Source organism: Denticeps clupeoides, chromosome 5, assembly GCF_900700375.1.
Source record: "Denticeps clupeoides chromosome 5, fDenClu1.1, whole genome shotgun sequence".
Taxonomy (NCBI): Eukaryota; Metazoa; Chordata; class Actinopteri; order Clupeiformes; family Denticipitidae; genus Denticeps; species Denticeps clupeoides.
Genome location: NC_041711.1, coordinates 32170201 through 32190632, shown reverse-complemented (window position 1 = coordinate 32190632; position 20432 = coordinate 32170201). Strand labels below are relative to the sequence as shown.

The following is a 20432-nucleotide window of genomic DNA, read 5'->3' as shown; positions in this document are numbered from 1 at the left end:
TTATGTAGAGAATGTGGTGTCTCTGGGTGACCACTCATTCATTATCATCAGCCAGAAAGCCTGGCTGCGTAGATGAGTAGGTGATCCAGGCCTAAGCACCCGTCACTCTTAATAAAGGGGAATCCTCTCAGGTGAAGACTAACCCGCTCTTATGCAAGATGCTCTGTTTTATCTTTGCTGTGTGCGGAAGGCGAGACGACTGGCGTGAGGCAGAGAGAAACGAAGGGCTGCTGAAGACAAAGGGTACAGGAAGTGAAGGCGACTGAAGGCATTTGGAAAGGAAGCGCAGAGGGAGGTGGTGATTGGGAGGAAGAGTACAGGTATTCCACCCTCGTCTGTCTTGCTCGCGGACTGGCTCAGGGGTTTACTCCGTGTTCCAAGGTCACCTCGGTGGCCGGCTGAGAAACCACCTTGTGTTTTGTCAGCCATGTGGTTGTCATGCGTTCATCGTTTGTCATGGTGGCTCCTGCATGAATTGTGGATGTCTTTTATTGTCAGCAGCTGTAATGTAAACACCTGTTTTGCAGGTGTAATGTAAATTATCGTGTCTCTTTCATTTTTATATGGATGTTCTATGGCAAGCTTTGCCCTCCCTGAAGAGTGGGCAAGTTTTTTTTTTGCACCTTATTTTGAATAAATATTAATTTGGTAATATTAGTGAAATTTTAATACAATTTTCACAAATTAAAAGGAAAATTTATTTATGTCATGTGTGCATAGATGGAAGAAGTACCCCCGCCCTCTTTTTAGCTCTCGTGGAATTTTTATTTATTTATTTATTTTTATTTTTTTAACCCTCAAATTTTCCCATTTCCTGTTCATGTACAGAATGTTCATGTTCCATAATGTGCTTCGTTCTCATTACTAGTCCCAGATGAGCACACACTCTCAGTATGAAAAGGTTGAGCTCTGCCCTCAGTAATGCTTTCCCATGCGTTTCTGATAAAGTGGGATGATGCTATGATGTCAGAGGCATCGTACGTCATTTCGAAAATTATCAATGTTGAACTTTCCTCGTTTGGTGTATGCATGTTTGATTTTTCTCTTTGATACCCACTGCCTCCCTCCATTAATTCTTAAATGTCATTTTGTGCATGCTTTGAAAATGCAGTGAAAAATGTTTTATTGTTCTTTATACTATATACGCTCCCCTCAAAAATAATCTAACCAAATTCGTTCAACATACAACATAAATACATGCATCTTAACTTATGAATTTGTTAAATAATAATAATACGTTCCATATTCCACATTCCTTTTAAACTTCCCTCAGCCTGATGTTACACAAAGATGCCTGCTGCATGCAGCTTTAATGCATGTCCACCATGTTTCTCTCTGATTAGACCCGTAGCCAGAAGGTCTGTTCTTTTTGAACCTCCACTCCTGGCTATGAAAGAGCAGGGCTCAGTCCACCAATGCCCTCCATCTCACAGAGCCACCATGGTCCTCCAGCCTACAGCTTTTCCAAAATGTCCCACCTGCCCCTTTCTGATTCATCTGCTCGATTTACCACAGGAAGAAGGAATGCATTTACTGTCAATGCTCTTCACATTCTTTAAACACTTTAGAGGCTTCACAGTGTTGACCCATGTTATCATTTTACAGCAATGAAGAAGTAATACGTTTATAAGGGCGAGCCTAGATGGTTTTTCCTTTTAGAATTGTGCTTTGTTGGCGAGCAGGATGTGTGGCTTAATGTGTTTAACTCTGTGGACTTCAATTCAGCATCAAGCCCATGTTAATCCCCGAGTTCATTGTAATTTCATGATGTCCAATCTGTCCGTTTTAGGGATTACATCCTGATTGCATAAATGCCTTGGCAATGTCAGATTTATCAATGTTTTCTCCATTTTATGTTTGTTTTTCAGCTTGATGAGTGTTCATTGCAGAGTGAAGATGAGACCATGGTTCCAGTACTAACATCCAGAAAAGCCAGCGAGTTACCGGTGAATGAGGTTGCGTATACTCTGCAGGCAAGTCATCACGAGGATGCTGATATTTACCTTACTGATAGAATCATACAGTCTTAACAATGCATATTTGCCAAAAGGATCTTTTTTTTTTTTTTTTTTTAAATTGAAGGAAGATGCCTTATTTTCCCTATCTGACACAGAGGCGTTCAGTACTGCTTAGTCATCTCCATCCTGCCAGTGATGAGAGCATCTGCTTCACAGTGACTCTTAATTTCCATTTCCACCCGAGAAACATATAGCAGGAGGCACAGATTGCAGTGTATTAATGGATTAATAAAATTAGTTGTTTGGTACTGTCAAAAAGAACATTTTGCACATCCCTCTTTAGGCTTCATTATTTAATTTCTATGTATTCATCAACTATTATGAAATATGCTTACACATTCAAGGAATTGACACCAGTTTTTTTTTTTTGTAGAGTGAAATATAAAGTTTCTATACACTTTTGGTTGGAAAGATGAAAGCAATTGTCTATCGGAAACTCTGCAGTTAATCATGCCACAAATAACTGCAAATATTGAAGCCATAATTAACGGTCCATTAATTCTTTTTTTTTTTTTTTTTTTTTTTTTTTTTTTTTTTCCCTTCTTCATTAAATTGCATCAATACCAAAAATAATTTTCCTGTGAGCCCATCTAATGTTTCTTCTGTTCCCAGGCTGACCTGCAGTTTGGCCTGACACACAGCGAAGTGACCAGACGGCGTGCATACCATGGCTGGAACGAGTTTGACATTACTGAAGATGAGCCTCTCTGGAAAAAGTACATTTTACAGGTATGCTAAAGAAGCAAAAAGACTCATTTGAGCATTGAGGGTTTTGAACGATTCCTTCCTTAGAAGCAATGCAACTTGTCACATTGAATTGGAGAATAAAGCTCCCATTGTCCCCTTTGGGTGGGAGACCTTGCTTCTGTTCCAGTGTGACCAGGAGCTGGTATGCTGTTGAATAAATATAGCAGGATGTTTAGCCCCCTCCCTCTCGCTCACTCACTCACTCAACACATACACTACCATGCTCTTTCCACTCCGTCTGTTTCTCCCACTGTCTAATGCATCCAGCCATAATGGCCTTTACAAACTCTGTTGCTAGGGGCTTCATGTGCTTAGACACATTTATGGGCTGAGGTCAGTTTAATACTGTCTGTGGAGCAAGAGACGAAAAACGGCACATACCCTTGCTCTCTTTACCACTCGGTCAGCCCAGACTCTTGATTATTATGAACTCCAAAACATTCTTTTTTCCCCTCTCTATCCTGCTCATGCTGATAGGCATGAATTCATCCTTTGTTTGCACATTTCTGGATTTAACGTTTCCAGTGGGCAGCTATGTTTCATGTGTGAAGTCCAGTTACTGAATCTATTTGTCATTGTGGATTCACTTGCTGAAGTTGATTCTCCGCATTGTAGAAAGCTAGTACAGCAGGTATTTCCCATAATGTTTGCCCGATTGCTTAATGCTTTAAACACACATAATAAGTCTGACTGTGAAATTTAACCACTGCTCTTCTGGATAGCGCATTGCATATTTGAAGGGTCGTTGGGTTCTTGTGTCATGCGTTCTTGTGGTCTGTTATTACAGCCATACAGAGGTAACAGTAGCTGTGTTTTTTTTTTTATTTCGTACATTTTAAATACTTTATATTACATGAACATACTCTTATCTATTTATGAGTGTCATGTTTCTTGGAAATAAGTTTAGTACAAATATATCAAGCTCCAGACAATATGTTTATAAGGGCAAACTAAGTCCAACAGGCTGTTTGCCTGGTGTCTCTGGCGTGACTTATCGTTTTCACTATTCTTAGACTTTACTGTGTTTACCCAAAGCTAATATTTTATTGTAGTGTTTAAGTGTTAAGGTACCTTGTTTAACTGCTATTCCTCATGGTGTTCTGCTCCTTACATTGTAGTTTAAAGACCCCCTCATCATGCTGCTGCTGGTCTCTGCCGTTATAAGCGTGTTGATGCAGCAGTTTGACGATGCAGTCAGTATCACCGTGGTAAGAAATCCCTCCAGTCCTTTCAAAAGTCTGTTACTTTGTGATTTTTAGATCCTTATACATTTTAAAAATGCTCTTATTCCCTTCCTTTCTTTCTTCTGACAGGCCATAATTATTGTTGTAACGGTTGCCTTTGTACAGGTAAGCCTTTTCTGATCCCTTATTACAGGGCTGGTTTCAGGGATGTTGCAATTCCGTGTGTGTTTGTAGAAGGTGGTCAAAGGGACTATAATAATGTCCATGCAGGTCAGCAGGAAAACACGCACCAGAATAAATAATAAGAAAGCATGTTGTATTTTCTGTATTTTTTTTTCTCTCCTTCCTTATTTGTCAGGAATATCGCTCAGAAAAGTCTCTGGAGGAGCTTGGTAAACTTGTACCTCCGGAATGCCACTGGTGAGTCAGTGAATTATTTTTTTTATTTTTTTATTTTTATTTTTTTTTATGAATTAAGTACAAATGTATTAATGAGTATTAGACTACGATCCTGAACAATTGTTTTTATTTTTTGTTTTTATTTATTTATTTTTTTTTTAAATAATGTACTGTGTAATAGATTTTTTTGCGTGTGTGTTCTTAAGCAAACTGTTAAGTAAATATCTGCATAATACACATGAACACAGTTAAACAGTCATGTTCCTGTCTGGAGCAATATTACAATGGCTTTTAGGGGTGGAACACTGAGATCCCAGGAACACACAATGCTAGAAGGAGGTGGAGGGGTGGGTTTTAATATCTTCAAACATGACCTGCTGTGCAAAATTAGCACTTCAAACACTGTCATCGGCCCTCAGCCGCTGTGTACTATTTCTCCTCACTCAGGCTGCACTTCAGCCAGGTGTGTGTTCTTGGCAACAGCACGTCACACTCCTGCTCTATTTTGGACGTAGGTTATGCGTAATATAAGCTGATTGTTGATATCTTGGCAATACATTTGTCACATGAATGTTACTTTAATGCTCTGTGGAAAGAGAAGGTTCCTTGAAAGCATGATTAGTTTTAGAGTATTGCCATTGTGGTTATTACCTCTCTAAATTGTATTCCACCATTTCAAGTTTTGCTTGTTCACACGGCCCCCAGTGGCCTGTTTTCAGTGGCTCAACTATTTCTTTTCAACTAATTCCCTCTCTTTCTCTGTTCTGGGTCTAGCATACGTGAAGGGAATCTGGAACACCTGCTGGCACGAGATCTAGTCCCTGGAGACACTGTTTGCCTCTCTGTTGGGGAAAGAGTCCCCGCTGACCTGCGTCTCTTTGAGGTGCAAATATATACATATATTTACATGCTTACCTACTTTTTTAAATTATTGTTTTAAATACCTCCTCCCCTCATCAATCTCACGCTGGGTTTTGACTCATTCGGTCTCTTAAACATGCATGATGATCACATTGCAAATCATTCTGAATATTAGAACAACCATATTTGATCAACTCACAAATAAAAAGTGCTCAGAAGGCAGTTTACATTTTCCCATGCAGGACATGAGACTGCTATATTGTTTATGGAGGTCCATCTCTGATTACTGAACACAAACAGATTCTTCCTGACAACTGTCACATTACTGGATCTGGAAAAACGACCAGATCAGCAGCATTTTTCTTGCTCAATTTTGTGCATTCGTTTTCAATGAGTCCTCTGTAAACAGGACCATCAGTTGTAATTTGCAGCAATGAATGAATAAAGGAAAATGGCTTTATCAGAAACCACAAACCAGTGTATCAGTTTTCTTTTTTTTTTTTTTTTTTTTTTTTAATAAATCCTGTACACCAAGGATCACCAAGCCTGGTCCTGGTTGGCACACATTTGTGTTTACCTTCATTTAGCACGCCTGATTCAACTTCTGTACTCATCACCCAGTTCTTGAGATCAATGAGGTGTAGTAGAACATGAAGAAAAAAAATCTAAGTGGGAGTGCAGGACTGGTGCCCTGTAGGACCAGGATTGGTGACCGCTGTTATTAAGAATCAGATTTCACTTAAGAGAATACCTTTTTTATAAATCGGTTTCAGAGCATGTCCTTTGTCAAGCAGAACGTTTTCGTGATTGGGTTTTGCTTAAGGTTGTTTGGCCATGTTGTGGCATGCAATAAAAAAAATTTGTTACCTATAATTTTTATTTTTTGTTAGTTTGTAAAACACAGTTTAGCTGTTCATTAGTATTATCTCTCTTTTTATAAAAACACCAGGGATGTTACAGTATTTGTGTCTTCTTTCTCGAAGGCTACAGATCTTTCTGTCGATGAGTCCAGTCTGACTGGAGAGACCACCCCCTGTACCAAACTGACAGCCCCTCAGCCAGCTGCCACCAATGGGGACATCACTTCTCGCAGTAACATTGCCTTCATGGGTACTCTGGTGCGATGTGGGAAAGCAAAGGTAAAACTCCTTTACTTGTAGAGGATATAGTAGCATGGCTCATTTATTAAGTCAATTTGTGTTTATTTGATACAGGGTATTGTCATCGGCACAGGAGAGAATTCAGAATTCGGGGAGGTTTTCAAGATGATGCTGGCAGAAGAAGTAAAAATTCCTCTGATTTAATCATGTGAATAGTGGGCAACCCATTACCTAAGTAATGTTTTTTTTTTTTTTTTTTTTTTAGGCCCCCAAAACCCCTTTGCAAAAGAACATGGACCTTCTTGGAAAACAGCTCTCCCTTTATTCTTTAGGGATCATAGGTGATTGATTTTTTGATTCGCATGTTCTGGAAAGACCTAGGCAGTTTGAGGGTTTTTATATGCATGTCCTGTTCTGCAGGTGTGATTATGCTGGTTGGATGGCTACAAGGCAAACACATTCTGGACATGTTCACCATCGGTGTCAGGCAAGTCAAAATCTCATTACACTTGTGAATGAAAATCAAGAGGGCAGACGCCCACTCAGTTTCTGCTAAGCCACAATCACTGCCTATGCAGTTGATTGTTTGCCTCTTATTAAGATCAGTGGTGTTCCATACTTTCTTCTGTGTTTTCAGTTTGGCAGTGGCAGCAATCCCAGAGGGCCTACCTATAGTGGTGACTGTCACCCTGGCATTAGGTGTGATGAGGATGGTAAAGAAGCAAGCAATTGTGAAGAAACTGCCCATTGTTGAAACCCTGAGTACGTCCTCCTGACCTCCATGCATTGTGTATATACAATAATCAGTCATAAAATTATGACCACTGAATGTTTGCTGTAGAGCACACCAAAGATGCTTGATTGGATTGAGATCTGGAGAATTTGGAAGCCATTGTTAAATTTCTCAAATCATTTTTGGATTATTAGAGTGCGCCTCTACTAGGGAATACAGTTTTCATGAAGAGCAGTATTTGGGCAGCAACCATATTTAGGTATGTGGTACATTGCAAAGTACGATACGGGACTTGGGACTCAAGTTTTCCCAGCATTACCCAGGCCAACACGTTCTATTGCTCTCTTATCCAATACTGATTCTCATGTGCCCATTGTATATGCTTTTGGCTATGGACCCAGGTCAGTATGGGCACCCTGACCTTTTCAGTATGGGCTTTAAATACGTCGATTTTAAGTTATAATAGTCACCTTGGAAATGTTGCGCATGAAGTTAACATTGTAACAAGGTTAAGTTCATAGCACTGATTATGTAATAGCTGATTAGTGTGTTTTTATTGTGATTCATCTTCATTTAGATCAGTGTTTAGAACATCAAGGTTATAACCACAATCACTGTCCCTGAACCCTTGCTGCATAGACTGCTTATTTGTTTTGCTGAAGCATGTGATATATTTGTATCTCAGGTTGTTGCAACGTTATCTGCTCTGACAAGACTGGCACCCTGACGAAGAACGAAATGACAGTCACCCAGCTCTTCACATCAGACGGCCTTCATGCAGAGGTACAGCCTTGAAAATGTGTGCAAAGAACCTCTGGTCTTGATAAGCTCAGCACGTCCTGATATGAGCATAAAGACTGGTTTCAACAAACTAATTTTACAGTGAAATTGCAATTACTCTGAATAACATCAATTTTTGTCTGAAGCTGTTGACCACATAGATCTGTGTATTGAAGGAAATTTGAGATTCTTCTAGACAACTTTTTTTTTTTTTTTTTTGTAGGACTAGGGAAAAAACTGTCTGGGTCAGATCACATTATTTCAATAGGATTAATGTCACTCTAAGGCTTTCTTCTGAAATATGCCACACCCTGACTTTTTACAAAACCACAGACACAAACAATTATGCTCTTCCACTATTATTCGCAGGTAGGGTGAAATTTCAGTGTTTATGGGAAAACCGTTTTATTAAATAGCTGTGTCCTTGTGGGATTTGGTTTTATTGTCTACTTGATGGTAGTAGCAAAACGGATTTTCTTGTCAAATGTCTTGGCATGTATAAGCCTGTCTGAGGTACAATATTTGTGACAGGCAGCCATAATTATTGGGTGTGTGTGTGTGAAAGTAATGAAAGCATATTCATTAAATACTCATGTCCATCCTACTGACTGCGCTGCATGTCTTGTTTTATTCTAAAATTGTAAAAAAATTTTTTTTTTAAAAACCATTGTGACTTTCCCAAAATAAGGGGCTGGACTAAAATTCATTGCAGACATCTGAAATGATTTGGCTTTAAAAAAAATACTTTGGATTTTCCTTTTTTCCCCTATTCCCTGTTTCTAGGTAACTGGGGTGGGTTACAACAATGCAGGAGAGGTGATGCTGAATGGGGAGTTGGTCCATGGCTTTTCCAATATATCCATCAGTAAGATTGTGGAGGTAAGAGACAAAATCACACGCTCAAGAAGAAATTGTTGCACTTAACACTGGTTTAATTGCACTGCCTGACTGTTTTGCTTCTCTCCCATGTCGCCTTAGGCTGGCTGCGTCTGCAATGACGCAGTCATCCGGAACAACGCTGTGATGGGAAAGCCCACAGAGGGAGCTCTCATCGCACTGGCCATGAAGGTACTTTAAAAATAAATAAATAAAAAATGTCCTCTATCCTGATATTAACCTATGTTCTGCATTGTAGACAAAATAGTGAAGCTTGAGCATACAAGTACCTAGTGTATAAAAAGCTTTAATGTGCCGCAGGGGTGTTTTTGGAGAACTTTCTCTTGAAGAATCAGTTGACTTATTGAAAAAGGCCTTATGCATGCTCTTTTTCCACCAACCTGGAACAACCAATTGAGAAGAAGCTTAAAGGGTTGCGACAACTAATGGTAGTACATATCCCGGCATAGTATATTTTTGGCTTGGAATGCATTGCATTATTTGAAGGAGTTACCCAAACACATTGGTTTTACATCTCAGGCTTAGTTGAGGGTGAAGCCTGTCTTTATTATCCCCATGAGACACATTGTCATACAGCCAGCTGTAACAATGTCATTCAATGTAAAAAAAAAAAAAATGATGCAAAAACATGTTGGGTTATTTAAAAAAAAAAAAAAAAAATGTAAATAGCAGGTGAAAAATGTTGTATTGTATTCCCTGCACGAGAGCAAGCAACAGATAAGAAACAAGCTCCTCCCATATCCTGATAGAAACGATTTGTCACTTGGGTATAGCAGGGTTTTATCAGTGCATATGGCTGTAGTATTGACTTTATAGAAGCTGTAGCTATTACTCACGCTCCTGTGTAAACACATCTTCTCTACTAAATAAATTTGACCTCTATGAGTGTGTGAAAGGGTGTAGATTGTTGATTTTGGTTTGCTTTGTGCTCTGTTTTGAGACACACAATAATGAATATAAAAGGTTTACATGCCAGAATGTAATTTAAAAACTTCCCACATTTTACTGTGACCTTATACAATTTAGTTATTTCTCAAACAGATTTTCTTCTTTTAATTCAATTGAACCTGGCATTTACACAGGTGTATGTGTACACTTTTTATATTCTCTGTATCACTGCTGTTTGAGAAGTGTACCGGCACTGAATGATTGATTGTGTAATCAGCCCCCAGACAAAAAGAGTTGCAGAACATACAATATGTGAGTTCTTTTTGTTTTGGGGATATGCAATGCAATTCCCAAAATTTACATTACCTGATCTTGATGAAAAGTTAATGCTTTAAATGTAATGGGTCACTGTTAATCAAAAATACTGTAGTTTTTACAATGGTGAAACTTGTTAATGTTTTCACTTATGTATTCTATTAAACTCAATCCCTAAAAAAAAAAAACACCATAATCCACCAAACTTTATACTTGACACAACAAGGTCAGGCGAGTACCGTTCTCTTAGCATCTGCCAAACCCAAACTCGTCCATTACATTGCCGGATGGAGAGGCGTGATTTTCACTCCAGAGCACACATCTCCACTGCTCCAGCTTTGCATTGCACTTGGGGATTTAAGACTTGAATGCAGTTGCTCAGCCATGGGAACCCTGTTCTTGAGCTAATCTGAATCAAATTCCACCCTCCTTCCCATGTGGTTTGCCCCTTCATGGCTGCTGTTCTCAATTGCTTCCACTTTGTATTTAGTATTGTGGAATTTGTCATCACATACCTTGCTGGAATCTTCTGAGCAGTCTGTATGTAAACATCTGTCCGCAACTGTATCTTTGTTGCTCATGGACTAAAGCAAAAGAAGAAAAGATTTCTTTAAATTGCTCACTTGTGGGACTAATAAAGGACAGTCTTATTTTAATTCTATGCACTACAATCTAATGATGGTCCTGTGATCAATCAGGCAACACAGCTAGGGTGGAAGACAAAGTGCAATATTCACATAGTGTTCCTGTAAAAGGGGGCTGAGCTAGCTCCGCTGATGAGGCTGGCTTTGCCACTGCATGGTAATGAAGTTGCCCTGTGTACCTGTGTTCTACAATCAAAGATTCATAAACTTTTTTTTTTTTTTTTCCTAAATTAATTTTTTTTGTGTGTGCAACAGTTGGGGATGGAGGGAATTCAGCAGGATTATGTCAGACTAGAGGAGCACCCTTTCTCCTCGGAGAAGAAGTGGATGGCTGTGTGTTCTGTCCATCGCACCCAGCAGGTGAGCAGACCTCTAGCTAATCGATCAGTATTAAGTACAAGATTAATACTTGCATAACCACAGTCTTTATGATCAGTGAGTCATGAGTGCAGGGGTTTGTGGGCCTTTTGTGGAGCTTTTAAAACAACACTTTAAAAATGGTAATGTGGTGTCATGTAACTACAAAAAATGTTTCTCTATGGGGACTGGACCTGTAACTTTAAATGGATCTAACTATGAATCTGATATGGATTTTTGTTGACCACTTGGTGTTTATTTCAGGACAAGCCTGGGACATACTTTATGAAAGGTGCTTATGAACAGGTCATTCGCTACTGTACTTCATACAACAGCAAAGGTACTGCACTTCTTCTTAATAACCAGCAGAGGGAGCTCTACCAACAGCAGAAGAGTTACATGGGCACTGCAGGTTTGAGAGGTAGGGCTGTAAGGTTAATTTAAATGTTCTGTGTCCTGTTTTTAGCATTTATTTTATAATCTATTGGAATTTGTGTTTCTAAAAACCAGAGAGTTTTGTATTTTTAAATGCATACGCCATTCTTCTCTTAATTAATTATTCATGTAATACTCTGGAACAAAAGTACTGTGAACATTGACTAGTCCTATGCAAAGTAAGTTTCATTTCTTCTTTCTACTGTCAAGTTGTCTTTACCAAGGTGTCATTTATGTGCTATAAGATGCAATAATAATTAAATGGGGTTTGTAATACATAGCCCTCTGTCTCCACAGTTCTTGCATTTGCATCAGGCACAGAGATTGGCAGCCTCACCTTTCTGGGCCTTGTGGGCATCATCGACCCACCAAGAGCAGGGGTTAAGGAAGCTGTGGGCACACTCATCAGCGCGGGGGTTGCAGTTAAGATGATAACTGGAGACTCACAGGAGACTGCAGTATCCATTGGTGAGTTGGTGTGTACATGCATGCTGTGAGTACACCTTCTTTTCAGAGTTTCTTGCTGTGTTTGTCTGCAGAGTTAATTTATTTTTTTCTTCTATTTTTAGCAAGTCGGTTGGGTTTATACACAAAAGGCTCCCAGTCACTCGCTGGCGAGGAGGTGGACCAGATGGACATTAATGAACTCTCTCAAATAGTACACAGGGTACAAGAGACACTTTTTAATTGCAATCAATGAATATGGCAGATTTGTGTTGTCTGAGACATGCATTCTTAAATTATGTGACCCTTCTGCAGGGCTTCTGCAGATTTTACAAATATCGTAAAACAATTTTTCAAACCCAGTACAGGTAATGAGTCTGTTAAAGGTCCCCTATTATGTTTATTTGAAGAAAAAAAAAATTTTTTTTTTGCTTAGTGGTCCCCTAATACTATATCTGAAGTCTCTTTCCAAAATTAAGCTGTGGTGCAGAATTACAGCCACTTTGAGCCAGACCCATAATGAAATGTCCCCTGGACGCGCTGTTTCAGTGTGTGTAGCTTTAAATGCAAATGAGGAGGACTGCAGTCTATAGAAGTGAGTGGGCACCAACACATCGAGCCGGTGGAGTTACTTTATTCGGGGAGGGAAACTCTGGGCAGACAAAGCATGAAAAACTGGATGTAACCTTTCCTTTTATGACTAGCTTAGGGGAAAAATTCCAGATAAGACTGTCTGAGCTGCCGCTCTCTGAATGGCAAAGCAGAATGGCCAAAGCAGTCTTTAAACACATCACCATTTCCAGCCACTGCAGGTCCATAGACAGTAGTAATGTTGAATAATTTTCTCAAAGTGGAATTTTCATTATATGGGACCTTTAACATTGAGAAAGGCAAAAGAAAATAACAGAAATTAACAGAAGGAAAATAAATATACAATAATATATTACCTAATATATATATATATAAGATATAAAGGGAATTTTTTTATTTTCTCTTTGTTTCCTTCCCGCCTTCTACAGATAGCAGTCTTCTACAGAACCAGTCCTGGACACAAGTTGAAGATAGTAAAGGTAAGGAGTTCTTATGACCATAAGAACCCTGTGTTAGTCATGGACTTTGGGAGAATTTTCCAGATTGAAAAGTTTTTTGAATATGGAAAAAAAACATATGAAGTTCTGAAGATTGACACATGAATGTATAATGAAGTACATAGTTCTTGTAAGACTGCATGAGAAATGTTTGCTAGCTTTCCGTAGTGAACCGTGTCACATGGAGCTGCGTGCGCTGCTTTCATATTCCAGCACGGAGACGGCGCCTTACCGCCCACCTACACTAAACTGTGTTTAACCCCCGTGTAACACACATCTCAACATGCAATTGCCATTTTAGTCTAGCATTCGTAGTCGAGAGTTCCGCAACGCGGACAGTGATGTGGCAGGCGCTCTGCTTGCCTCCGCAGACACCATGGGCCAATTTTGACCCCTGCACACTGTGGCTCATTTACGCGTGACTAGTAGAAAGGTGTGTTTTGATGGTGAACATTGCCTGTTGGCAGTGTAGCAATAGCATGTGTTCCCTATAGACTAAAATAATGAGAAATAGTTATGTCGTGGGATTTGTGAGGGTGCATTAACCACTCCAACTAGCTAGAACTGCGCTTTCACTTGATGTCCATTCTCAGTCTGAAGCCAGCTTTTACTCAATCCTCCTCGAACATTCTGAGCAGTCACAATACAGTCAGAGTGATCGTTTGATTTTTGTGTGAAGACACGCCTATTTTGATCCCTTGCTTACTTAATAGGATAATTAAATGTACATTGACATACTGTTCATTATGGAAATGTGATGCCTTGGTGCTTGAATCTGTTTTGTTCCTTGGTTTTCAGTTTAGAAAAATAAATTTCAACAAAATAGACAGAATAATGTGAACATGGGTGGTAGTAGCCTAGCGGGTAACACACTCGCCTATGAACCAGAAGACCCGGGTTCGAATCCCACTTACTGCCATTGTGTCCCTGAGCAAGACACTTAACCCTAAGTTGCTCCAGGGAGACTGTCCCTGTAACTACTGATTTGTAAGTCGCTCTGGATAAGGGTGTCTGATAAATGCTGTAAATGTAAACATGGAATGGAATAGTATGGCTGGTTTGAACAATACATGATCCTCTTTATAGTCCCTTCAGAACAATGGTGCTGTGGTGGCCATGACAGGGGACGGAGTGAATGACGCTGTGGCCCTGAAGGCTGCAGACATCGGCGTGGCCATGGGGCAGACAGGAACCGACGTCTGCAAGGAAGCGGCGGACATGATCCTGGTAGACGACGACTTCCGGACGATCATGTGAGCGACGCTGCAGATGTTGAGAATGTAACAGGCTTGTGCGGTTTCCAATGTGACCGCAGTGACACGCGTTTGTCTGATTTGCATCACATTCCACAGGTCTGCCATCGAGGAAGGGAAAGGAATTTACAATAACATTAAAAACTTTGTATGCTTCCAGCTTAGCACGTGAGTACTCTGGCTGGCTTTTGCTTTAGAGTTTGATGGACATCACGCATATGTAAACTTCTGGTTTCTCACTGCGGTTGAAATGAGCTGCTCCTCGCTTTCTCAGGAGCATTGCTGCCCTCACCCTCATCTCTCTGGCCACCCTCATGAACTTCCCCAATCCTCTAAATGCCATGCAGATCCTCTGGATCAACATAATCATGGACGGACCTCCTGCTCAGAGGTGAGCTCGCATGTACAGTCCTATCTTTCTATCAAACTGTGCACATGTGAATCCCCACTGAAATTGGACTACTTTATTTCGGTTAGTTTGGGCGTCGAGCCTGTCGATCAGGATATTATTCGGAAACCTCCACGGAACGTCAGAGACAGTATCATTACTCGGAGTCTGATACTGAAGGTCCTCGTATCCTCGTTCATCATAGTGTGTGGGACCCTTTTTGTGTTTTGGAGAGAGGTGAGAAAACGTAGTTTGTTTCATCACCAAAATAACATTTAAGTGTGTGTGTGTGTGTGTGTGTGTGTAGGGGCGAAAAATGCAACATTTCTTATTTCATTCCAGCTGCGCGACAGTGTTATCACACCAAGAGACACCACGATGACGTTCACATGCTTTGTATTCTTTGACATGTTTAATGCACTGAGCTCTAGATCGCAGGTACGTGTTTGACACCACATCCAGCTTGTCCACCACACTGTGTGGTGATGCAGACCAATATATGTGCTCTGGTTTCTAGTGTTAAGTCACTGTAATGTTAATTTTTTTTTTTTCTACATTTACTTAATATCAGAAGCGATCAGATCTCACTTAATAAAACTAATTTTGCATGTATTCACATGATCACTACATGACTAATCATGAAGAGAAAATTCATGTTGCAAAAAGTGAGTCTGTGGTTGACTTTTGCATTTCCTTGTTTGCCCCTTTAGACCCGTATGGTACATGAGATTGGGCTTTGCAGCAACAGGATGTTCTGCTACGCTGTCATGGCCTCCATTTTGGGCCAGCTACTGGTCATCTACTTTCCTCCACTCCAGAAGGTCTTTCAGACTGAGAGCCTCAGCATCTTAGGTACAATTTTATTTTCACAGTTGCTTAATTATAAAGCAGCCAGATGATTCTTCTTGCATGGATATGAGGAGAAAATAACTGCTGTAATGAATCATGTGATAATATTGTAAAGCTTGTTATTCTCTGAATATCCTGATTCCTGTGTGAGATTACCTGCTGAATCTAATGCAGGTGGCTCAATGTAAAGAATGGTCATTATGATTTCTGTATAAATTAGTGGTGTCTCTTATGCAGTTTTTTTTTTTTTTTTTTTCCCCCTCTGCAGATCTGCTGTTTCTCGTTGGCCTGACATCCACGGTGTGCATAATTTCCGAGGCAATAAAGAAACTTGAAAGATTAAGATCAGTGAGAACTGACCGATCAGATTCTTTCCACGAAGTATGACGCACGTCATATTGAGCGTGTAACGGAGAAGGTGTCAGATATCGTTACTGGGATCGAGCTATTGCAGTCCCAAGACTAAATCCTCTCTGGTAAGGGAAGTCAGCAACCAGTCTGCCCATCATTTTGGTGTTCGCTGAGGAAGAGTGCTGCTGCTGTGTCAGATGCTGTCCTCTGGCCGGACCTCCCCTGAACCCTGAAACCTGCCTTTCTTTACGGAGTTCTGGTGTGCTACTCTGAGACTACAACTTTTTTCACAGAAACTCGAAGAACATTATTTATGAAATACTGTAAAAGACTGTTCAGACAGTGGCCATTGAGATCTTTTTTTTTTTTTTTTTTTTTTTTTTCATTTCATCCACTTCCAAGAAGAAATTACTCTGCGTGGTTTTGTGCAACTACATGGATGTAATCTTTTTTGCATTCCAGCCGTGTTTATCATGCTACGGCACAGCTTTTTGAGAGAAATGGCTCTTCATGTTTTTAATCCTGACTACTTCAGTTTTTTTTTTTTGGGTGCTGGAATTATAAACCTTTTTTGAGGTACAGTTTTAACACTGGTTAAAAAAAAAAAAAAAGTAATCATCCATATGAAGAAATGTCCTAAACAAATTACATTTATTTTTAGTGCCCCCACTTTTCCCTTTCCCGGCCTTTTACTTTTCAAATTATTGTAAGCCAAATGGACAATCAGTATAGGATGGACCTTGTATAGGTGGATCTTTCCATCAGTTACCATTTCAGTAAAAGGTGGTGTTTAGTTTATCTTCAATAAAAGTTTTTGTGTTTTTATGTGTGCACTAATACGTACATTTTACTGTACAGGCTCCTGTCAGTTGTCATGTTTTGTTGCAAGTGCTTAATGCCTCACTTGATTCAGAAGATGACCACAAGTACACTAAAAAGTACCGGGCCGCCATGCCCTCTTGAAATTAGTCCTGGTTAAGGGTTTCTTTTGACTGCTTTGCCTCTACCACCATTTCACTTCTTTTCTCTCCAAATCAGAAAGGTCTGTGAAGTTGTGACAAGTCTGATTAGACTGTTCATCTTTGTAGATTTGAAATAATTTTAAGCCTACTCTTATGAAATGATTGTAAATTTTTTTTTATTATTTATTTTCATTGTGTATTGCACATATGGAAACATTTCTCTGTTAAGGCTGTTTGAGATTAAACTTATATATTCATATTTTCTATGAACCTTACAAATTGTGTGTGTGTGTTTTTTATTTATATATATATATATTATTATTTACTGTGTGCACAGTGTGCTGTGCTGCTGTGTATCACATGTGACAATCACTTCACTTACTTTAATGCATACTGCTAATTCTTATAATTTAATACAGTCTAAATGTTCATATTAATGCAATTATATTTCCTTATCTTTCTCCAGTACCAGGTTTTTACCTGTAGTAATAACAATCTAATTATGAGACATGCATTCTTATTGTTCTATACATGATACTAAAACTCGTATACATGGAAACATTTGAGGCGTTTTTTAAAACTCGTGTTGTGGATTTTGATCCTTATAATTGAGGCCTTATAATTGTACTGTATTTCAATTCAGTCCCAAAATGTGTCACATTTTCTTGACTTGGTGTTCTTTTTGGTTTGTACAGCTTTGCACTTTTGTCTGGTGCGGGGCTTATAAAAGGCACAGGGCATCTCCTCTTCAGCCTTTTGCTTAATCCTTCTTTCAATCAATTCCTCTTCCTCAATCACAAACCGCCCTGCGAATTGTTCTCTCAGTTCATCGACGTTCCGGGCAGCGTGCTGCTGTCGCGCTCCGTGTCCTGACTTGCTCGTCACCGACTGGACTATATCGTCTCCGACTGACCGCAGCACCGCCTCCTTCAGCTGCCTAAAGAGCAGTTGGGCCTGAGGCTTCTGCTGCAGCCTCGACTCCGGATCCGCTCCGCTCCTCAACTCCGCTGCAATCTGGTGGAGCAGCGGTCCGCAGTACAATCTGAAAAACGGAACAGCTCAGTGCCGCGCCGCAAGCCGGTGTGTTTTATACGTGTGGTGGGGTCTTACTGTGCACAGTTTGGCTCGGCCAGGGGAAAGCAGAGCAGCTGGTTCAGGTGGAGACTTGCTCTTAGACACGTCTTCCATTCGCAGAATTTGTGGGCGGTCTCCCGGTCTGGGCCGGCAGCTTCTTTTTTCAGCTTTGCGCACTCTTCACCCATCTCTGTTAACAAGTACCCACAACAGAGTAGAAGTGAAGTGATTGTCACATGTGATACACAGCAGCACAGCACACGGTGCACACAGCGAAATTTGTCCTCTGCATTTAACCATCACCCTTGGTGAGCAGTGGGCAGCCATGGCAGGCGCCCGGGGAGCAGTGTGTGGGGACGGTGCTTTGCTCAGTGGCACCTCAGTGGCACCTGGGCAGATTGGGGTTCGAACCATCAACCTTCTGATTACGGGGCCGTTTCCTTAACCGCTAGGCCACCACTGCCCCTTTTTTTTTTTGAACAAAGGGGTTGGACCACTGCAGAGGACACCTTTCACCATGAGCGCTGTCCATAAGACACCTATGTCGCATCAGAGGCCTCCTGCAGAGCTTAGTTCTTTCTAAGGTCCACCGTACATTAAGAAACGTGCGGGAGAACGTCCCTGGGGTTTTCATACCTGCCTGTCTGCTGAGCACAAATCCAAGCAGCAGGGCCATAAAGTGCTCCCTGCGCGGCCGGGAGTGCATCAGCCAGAAGCGCGTGACGTACACGGGGAGGTGTAGTTCAAGCGGAACGGCATCCGAAACCTCCGTCACACCCAGGGTGTCGAAGAGGACCTGTAAACGCTCGCGCAGTGGCGCCTGGAATGTGAACGAGGGAGATTTTTCAAATTTCCCCTATAAATTCCACAAAAAAAAAAGAAAACTGGGCGTGTACCTTCTGAAGTGTCTCCAAAGTCAGATGTTCACCGGACGCAGGAACAGCTGCTTTGACCTTAAATGTCTTCAATTTCAACCCCTCCCGGTCACACTCGTCGACGTAATGTTCATGGCCGTGGTTTTGCGCTCTGCCCGCTTGCTGCTTTCCGCAAAGCAACAGACCGTAGACCACCTGCCTGATGCTGCGAGAGACGCCATTGCTGCTGGGCAAGTCACAGTTCTCAACCTGGAAGGACAATCGCACTCTATGCAGCACCAGGGCGTCAATGATGATGGAGCCAAGCTTCCCTTTGGCCAAAGGCTTCAAAGTCCATGCCGGCAGGACCTGCAGTTTCTCAGGGACGGGTTCTGATACGGCGCCCTGTAAGAAGAACTGTGCCAGGGTGCATCTGCTGAGCTTGTACTCGTTCATGCCGTTGGTCAGCGCCACTATGACTTCCACCTGCTGCTGCTGGCTGACGTGCCTTGTCACCTCCGCGATGGCCATGTTGGGCTTGCGGAATTTGGATAGCCAGCGAAGCAGCCCATCGATGCGGGAAAAGCGACCGCTGCAATTGGCGAAACGTTTCCAGTTGAGGGACACGCCCATTGTGTGCAGATTAACATAGTCGTTCCCAGCCAGGGTTGCGAACAATGGAAGAAGGTCGTAGTTCATGTTGTTGAATGAGGCGCAGAACCGTGAGACTGTGAAGATTCGTGCACAGATGAAGTCTTTGCCGCACCACTTGTTCCACTGGAAACATCCAAAAGGCAAAAAACCGGCATGCAGCTTAAAAATGTAGAAGTCACTGTCATTGGACAGCACTGGACAGTTCCATTCATTGGCCAACGCTGCCGTTTCCGCGTCAGCTTCGCCCAAGCACTGAACAAAGTTCACTCCCAACTTAGTCAGAACTTGTTTGAAGACGTTTTTCAGGAGGGCCGGAGGGACATTCGTGCTGCAGTCTCTCCCTAATGATATTTCGTTAGCATTCTTAATTTTGTCCTTAGCACGTTGGTCCAGAGTTGCCAGCTTTTTGTCTGAAGGGTCACTTCCCCCGTCAAGGACCACGTAGGGGTCTATGCCACAGTGTCCCAGGGCTGAGAAAAACTCCTCGATTATCATTTCAAAGGCGAAGTAATCTCCTGCATGCTTCTGGTCCAAATTTGAGTCGCTATATAGACAGTTCATCAAATTGCACCCGTCAATAATTAACTTGCTCTGTCTGAATTCACAGGCTTCCAGAAACTGGCAGTTTTCGGATATGTAACTGTACAGCCCCTTCACACCCATGATGCTTCCTTGTAAATTGCTATAACAAAAACCAAAAAATAAGGATATAAATTGTGGTTAGAATGGATTACACCCTCCTGTCCCCAGTCCTGCATACAGGACAGCTTTGTCAATATGGCTGTCGCTCTAAAGTCGGATCCTATCATATCAGTCAAAATAACTTCAACACACCCACTCTTGGGACATGAAATAATAAATATTTTATTTGCATAATATTGTAATATTGCTTACCGTAAAAGCGGACGGCGCAGAAAGCGACGGTCCGCCTGCTGCGCACTTTCTTTCTTTTATGTCCGTGGGCTGGAAGCCGAAAGTCATGACGATGCCGTGTTTTACGGAAACGAAACTTTGATACCGTGTTTCATTTATGGATTATTAATGACGTCCCGTGTTTGGACGTGCATTTCATGGCAGGCTGCTGTGCCACAGAATTCCCCCTGCCTAATTCTGGCTGGGAATGTCCTACAGACACCAAACTTGCACCACTTACTCAT

The 20432-nt window shown here is 41.2% G+C and overlaps 2 protein-coding genes across 2 annotated transcripts in view; one reads left to right on the top strand and one right to left on the bottom strand.

Annotated features, from left to right (window-relative positions):
- The window catches only part of atp2c1 (ATPase secretory pathway Ca2+ transporting 1), a 27083-nt gene extending 10115 nt beyond the window's left edge, over positions 1-16968 (top strand). Inside the window, exons 2-27 of the mRNA XM_028980112.1 lie at positions 1869-1973; positions 2631-2747; positions 3884-3973; positions 4079-4114; positions 4308-4369; positions 5123-5231; positions 6193-6348; positions 6424-6492; positions 6575-6650; positions 6730-6796; positions 6947-7071; positions 7728-7825; positions 8606-8701; positions 8801-8890; positions 10822-10926; positions 11188-11344; positions 11656-11826; positions 11928-12025; positions 12822-12872; positions 13977-14143; positions 14243-14311; positions 14418-14534; positions 14621-14768; positions 14874-14969; positions 15242-15383; positions 15649-16968. Coding sequence (XP_028835945.1) covers positions 1869-1973; positions 2631-2747; positions 3884-3973; positions 4079-4114; positions 4308-4369; positions 5123-5231; positions 6193-6348; positions 6424-6492; positions 6575-6650; positions 6730-6796; positions 6947-7071; positions 7728-7825; positions 8606-8701; positions 8801-8890; positions 10822-10926; positions 11188-11344; positions 11656-11826; positions 11928-12025; positions 12822-12872; positions 13977-14143; positions 14243-14311; positions 14418-14534; positions 14621-14768; positions 14874-14969; positions 15242-15383; positions 15649-15767 — 2736 coding nt within the window. The 3' untranslated portion in view covers positions 15768-16968. The remainder of the gene's footprint in view (positions 1-1868; positions 1974-2630; positions 2748-3883; positions 3974-4078; positions 4115-4307; positions 4370-5122; positions 5232-6192; positions 6349-6423; positions 6493-6574; positions 6651-6729; positions 6797-6946; positions 7072-7727; positions 7826-8605; positions 8702-8800; positions 8891-10821; positions 10927-11187; positions 11345-11655; positions 11827-11927; positions 12026-12821; positions 12873-13976; positions 14144-14242; positions 14312-14417; positions 14535-14620; positions 14769-14873; positions 14970-15241; positions 15384-15648) is intronic.
- aste1a (asteroid homolog 1a) lies at positions 16853-20432 on the bottom strand. The gene is made up of 5 exons (XM_028980113.1): positions 20170-20432; positions 18664-19957; positions 18404-18587; positions 17804-17957; positions 16853-17735 (listed from the first exon to the last, which is right to left on the bottom strand). The coding sequence occupies exons 2-5, from the start codon at positions 19936-19938 to the stop codon at positions 17333-17335; spliced, it is 2016 nt and encodes a 671-aa protein (XP_028835946.1). The 5' UTR covers positions 19939-19957; positions 20170-20432; the 3' UTR covers positions 16853-17332.

What these genes read in the sequence shown, in the direction of transcription:
- aste1a (XM_028980113.1), bottom strand. Translation starts at nt 19,938, where the DNA reads ATGGGTGTGAAGGGGCTGTACAGTTACATATCCGAAAACTGCCAGTTT. An exon ending in CTTTGGAGACACTTCAGAAG is followed by an intron (nt 18,588 to 18,663) that starts GTACACGCCCAG and finishes TTCACATTCCAG; the next exon opens with GCGCCACTGCGCGAGCGTTT. An exon ending in TGTGCTCAGCAGACAGGCAG is followed by an intron (nt 17,958 to 18,403) that starts GTATGAAAACCC and finishes ACTTGTTAACAG; the next exon opens with AGATGGGTGAAGAGTGCGCA.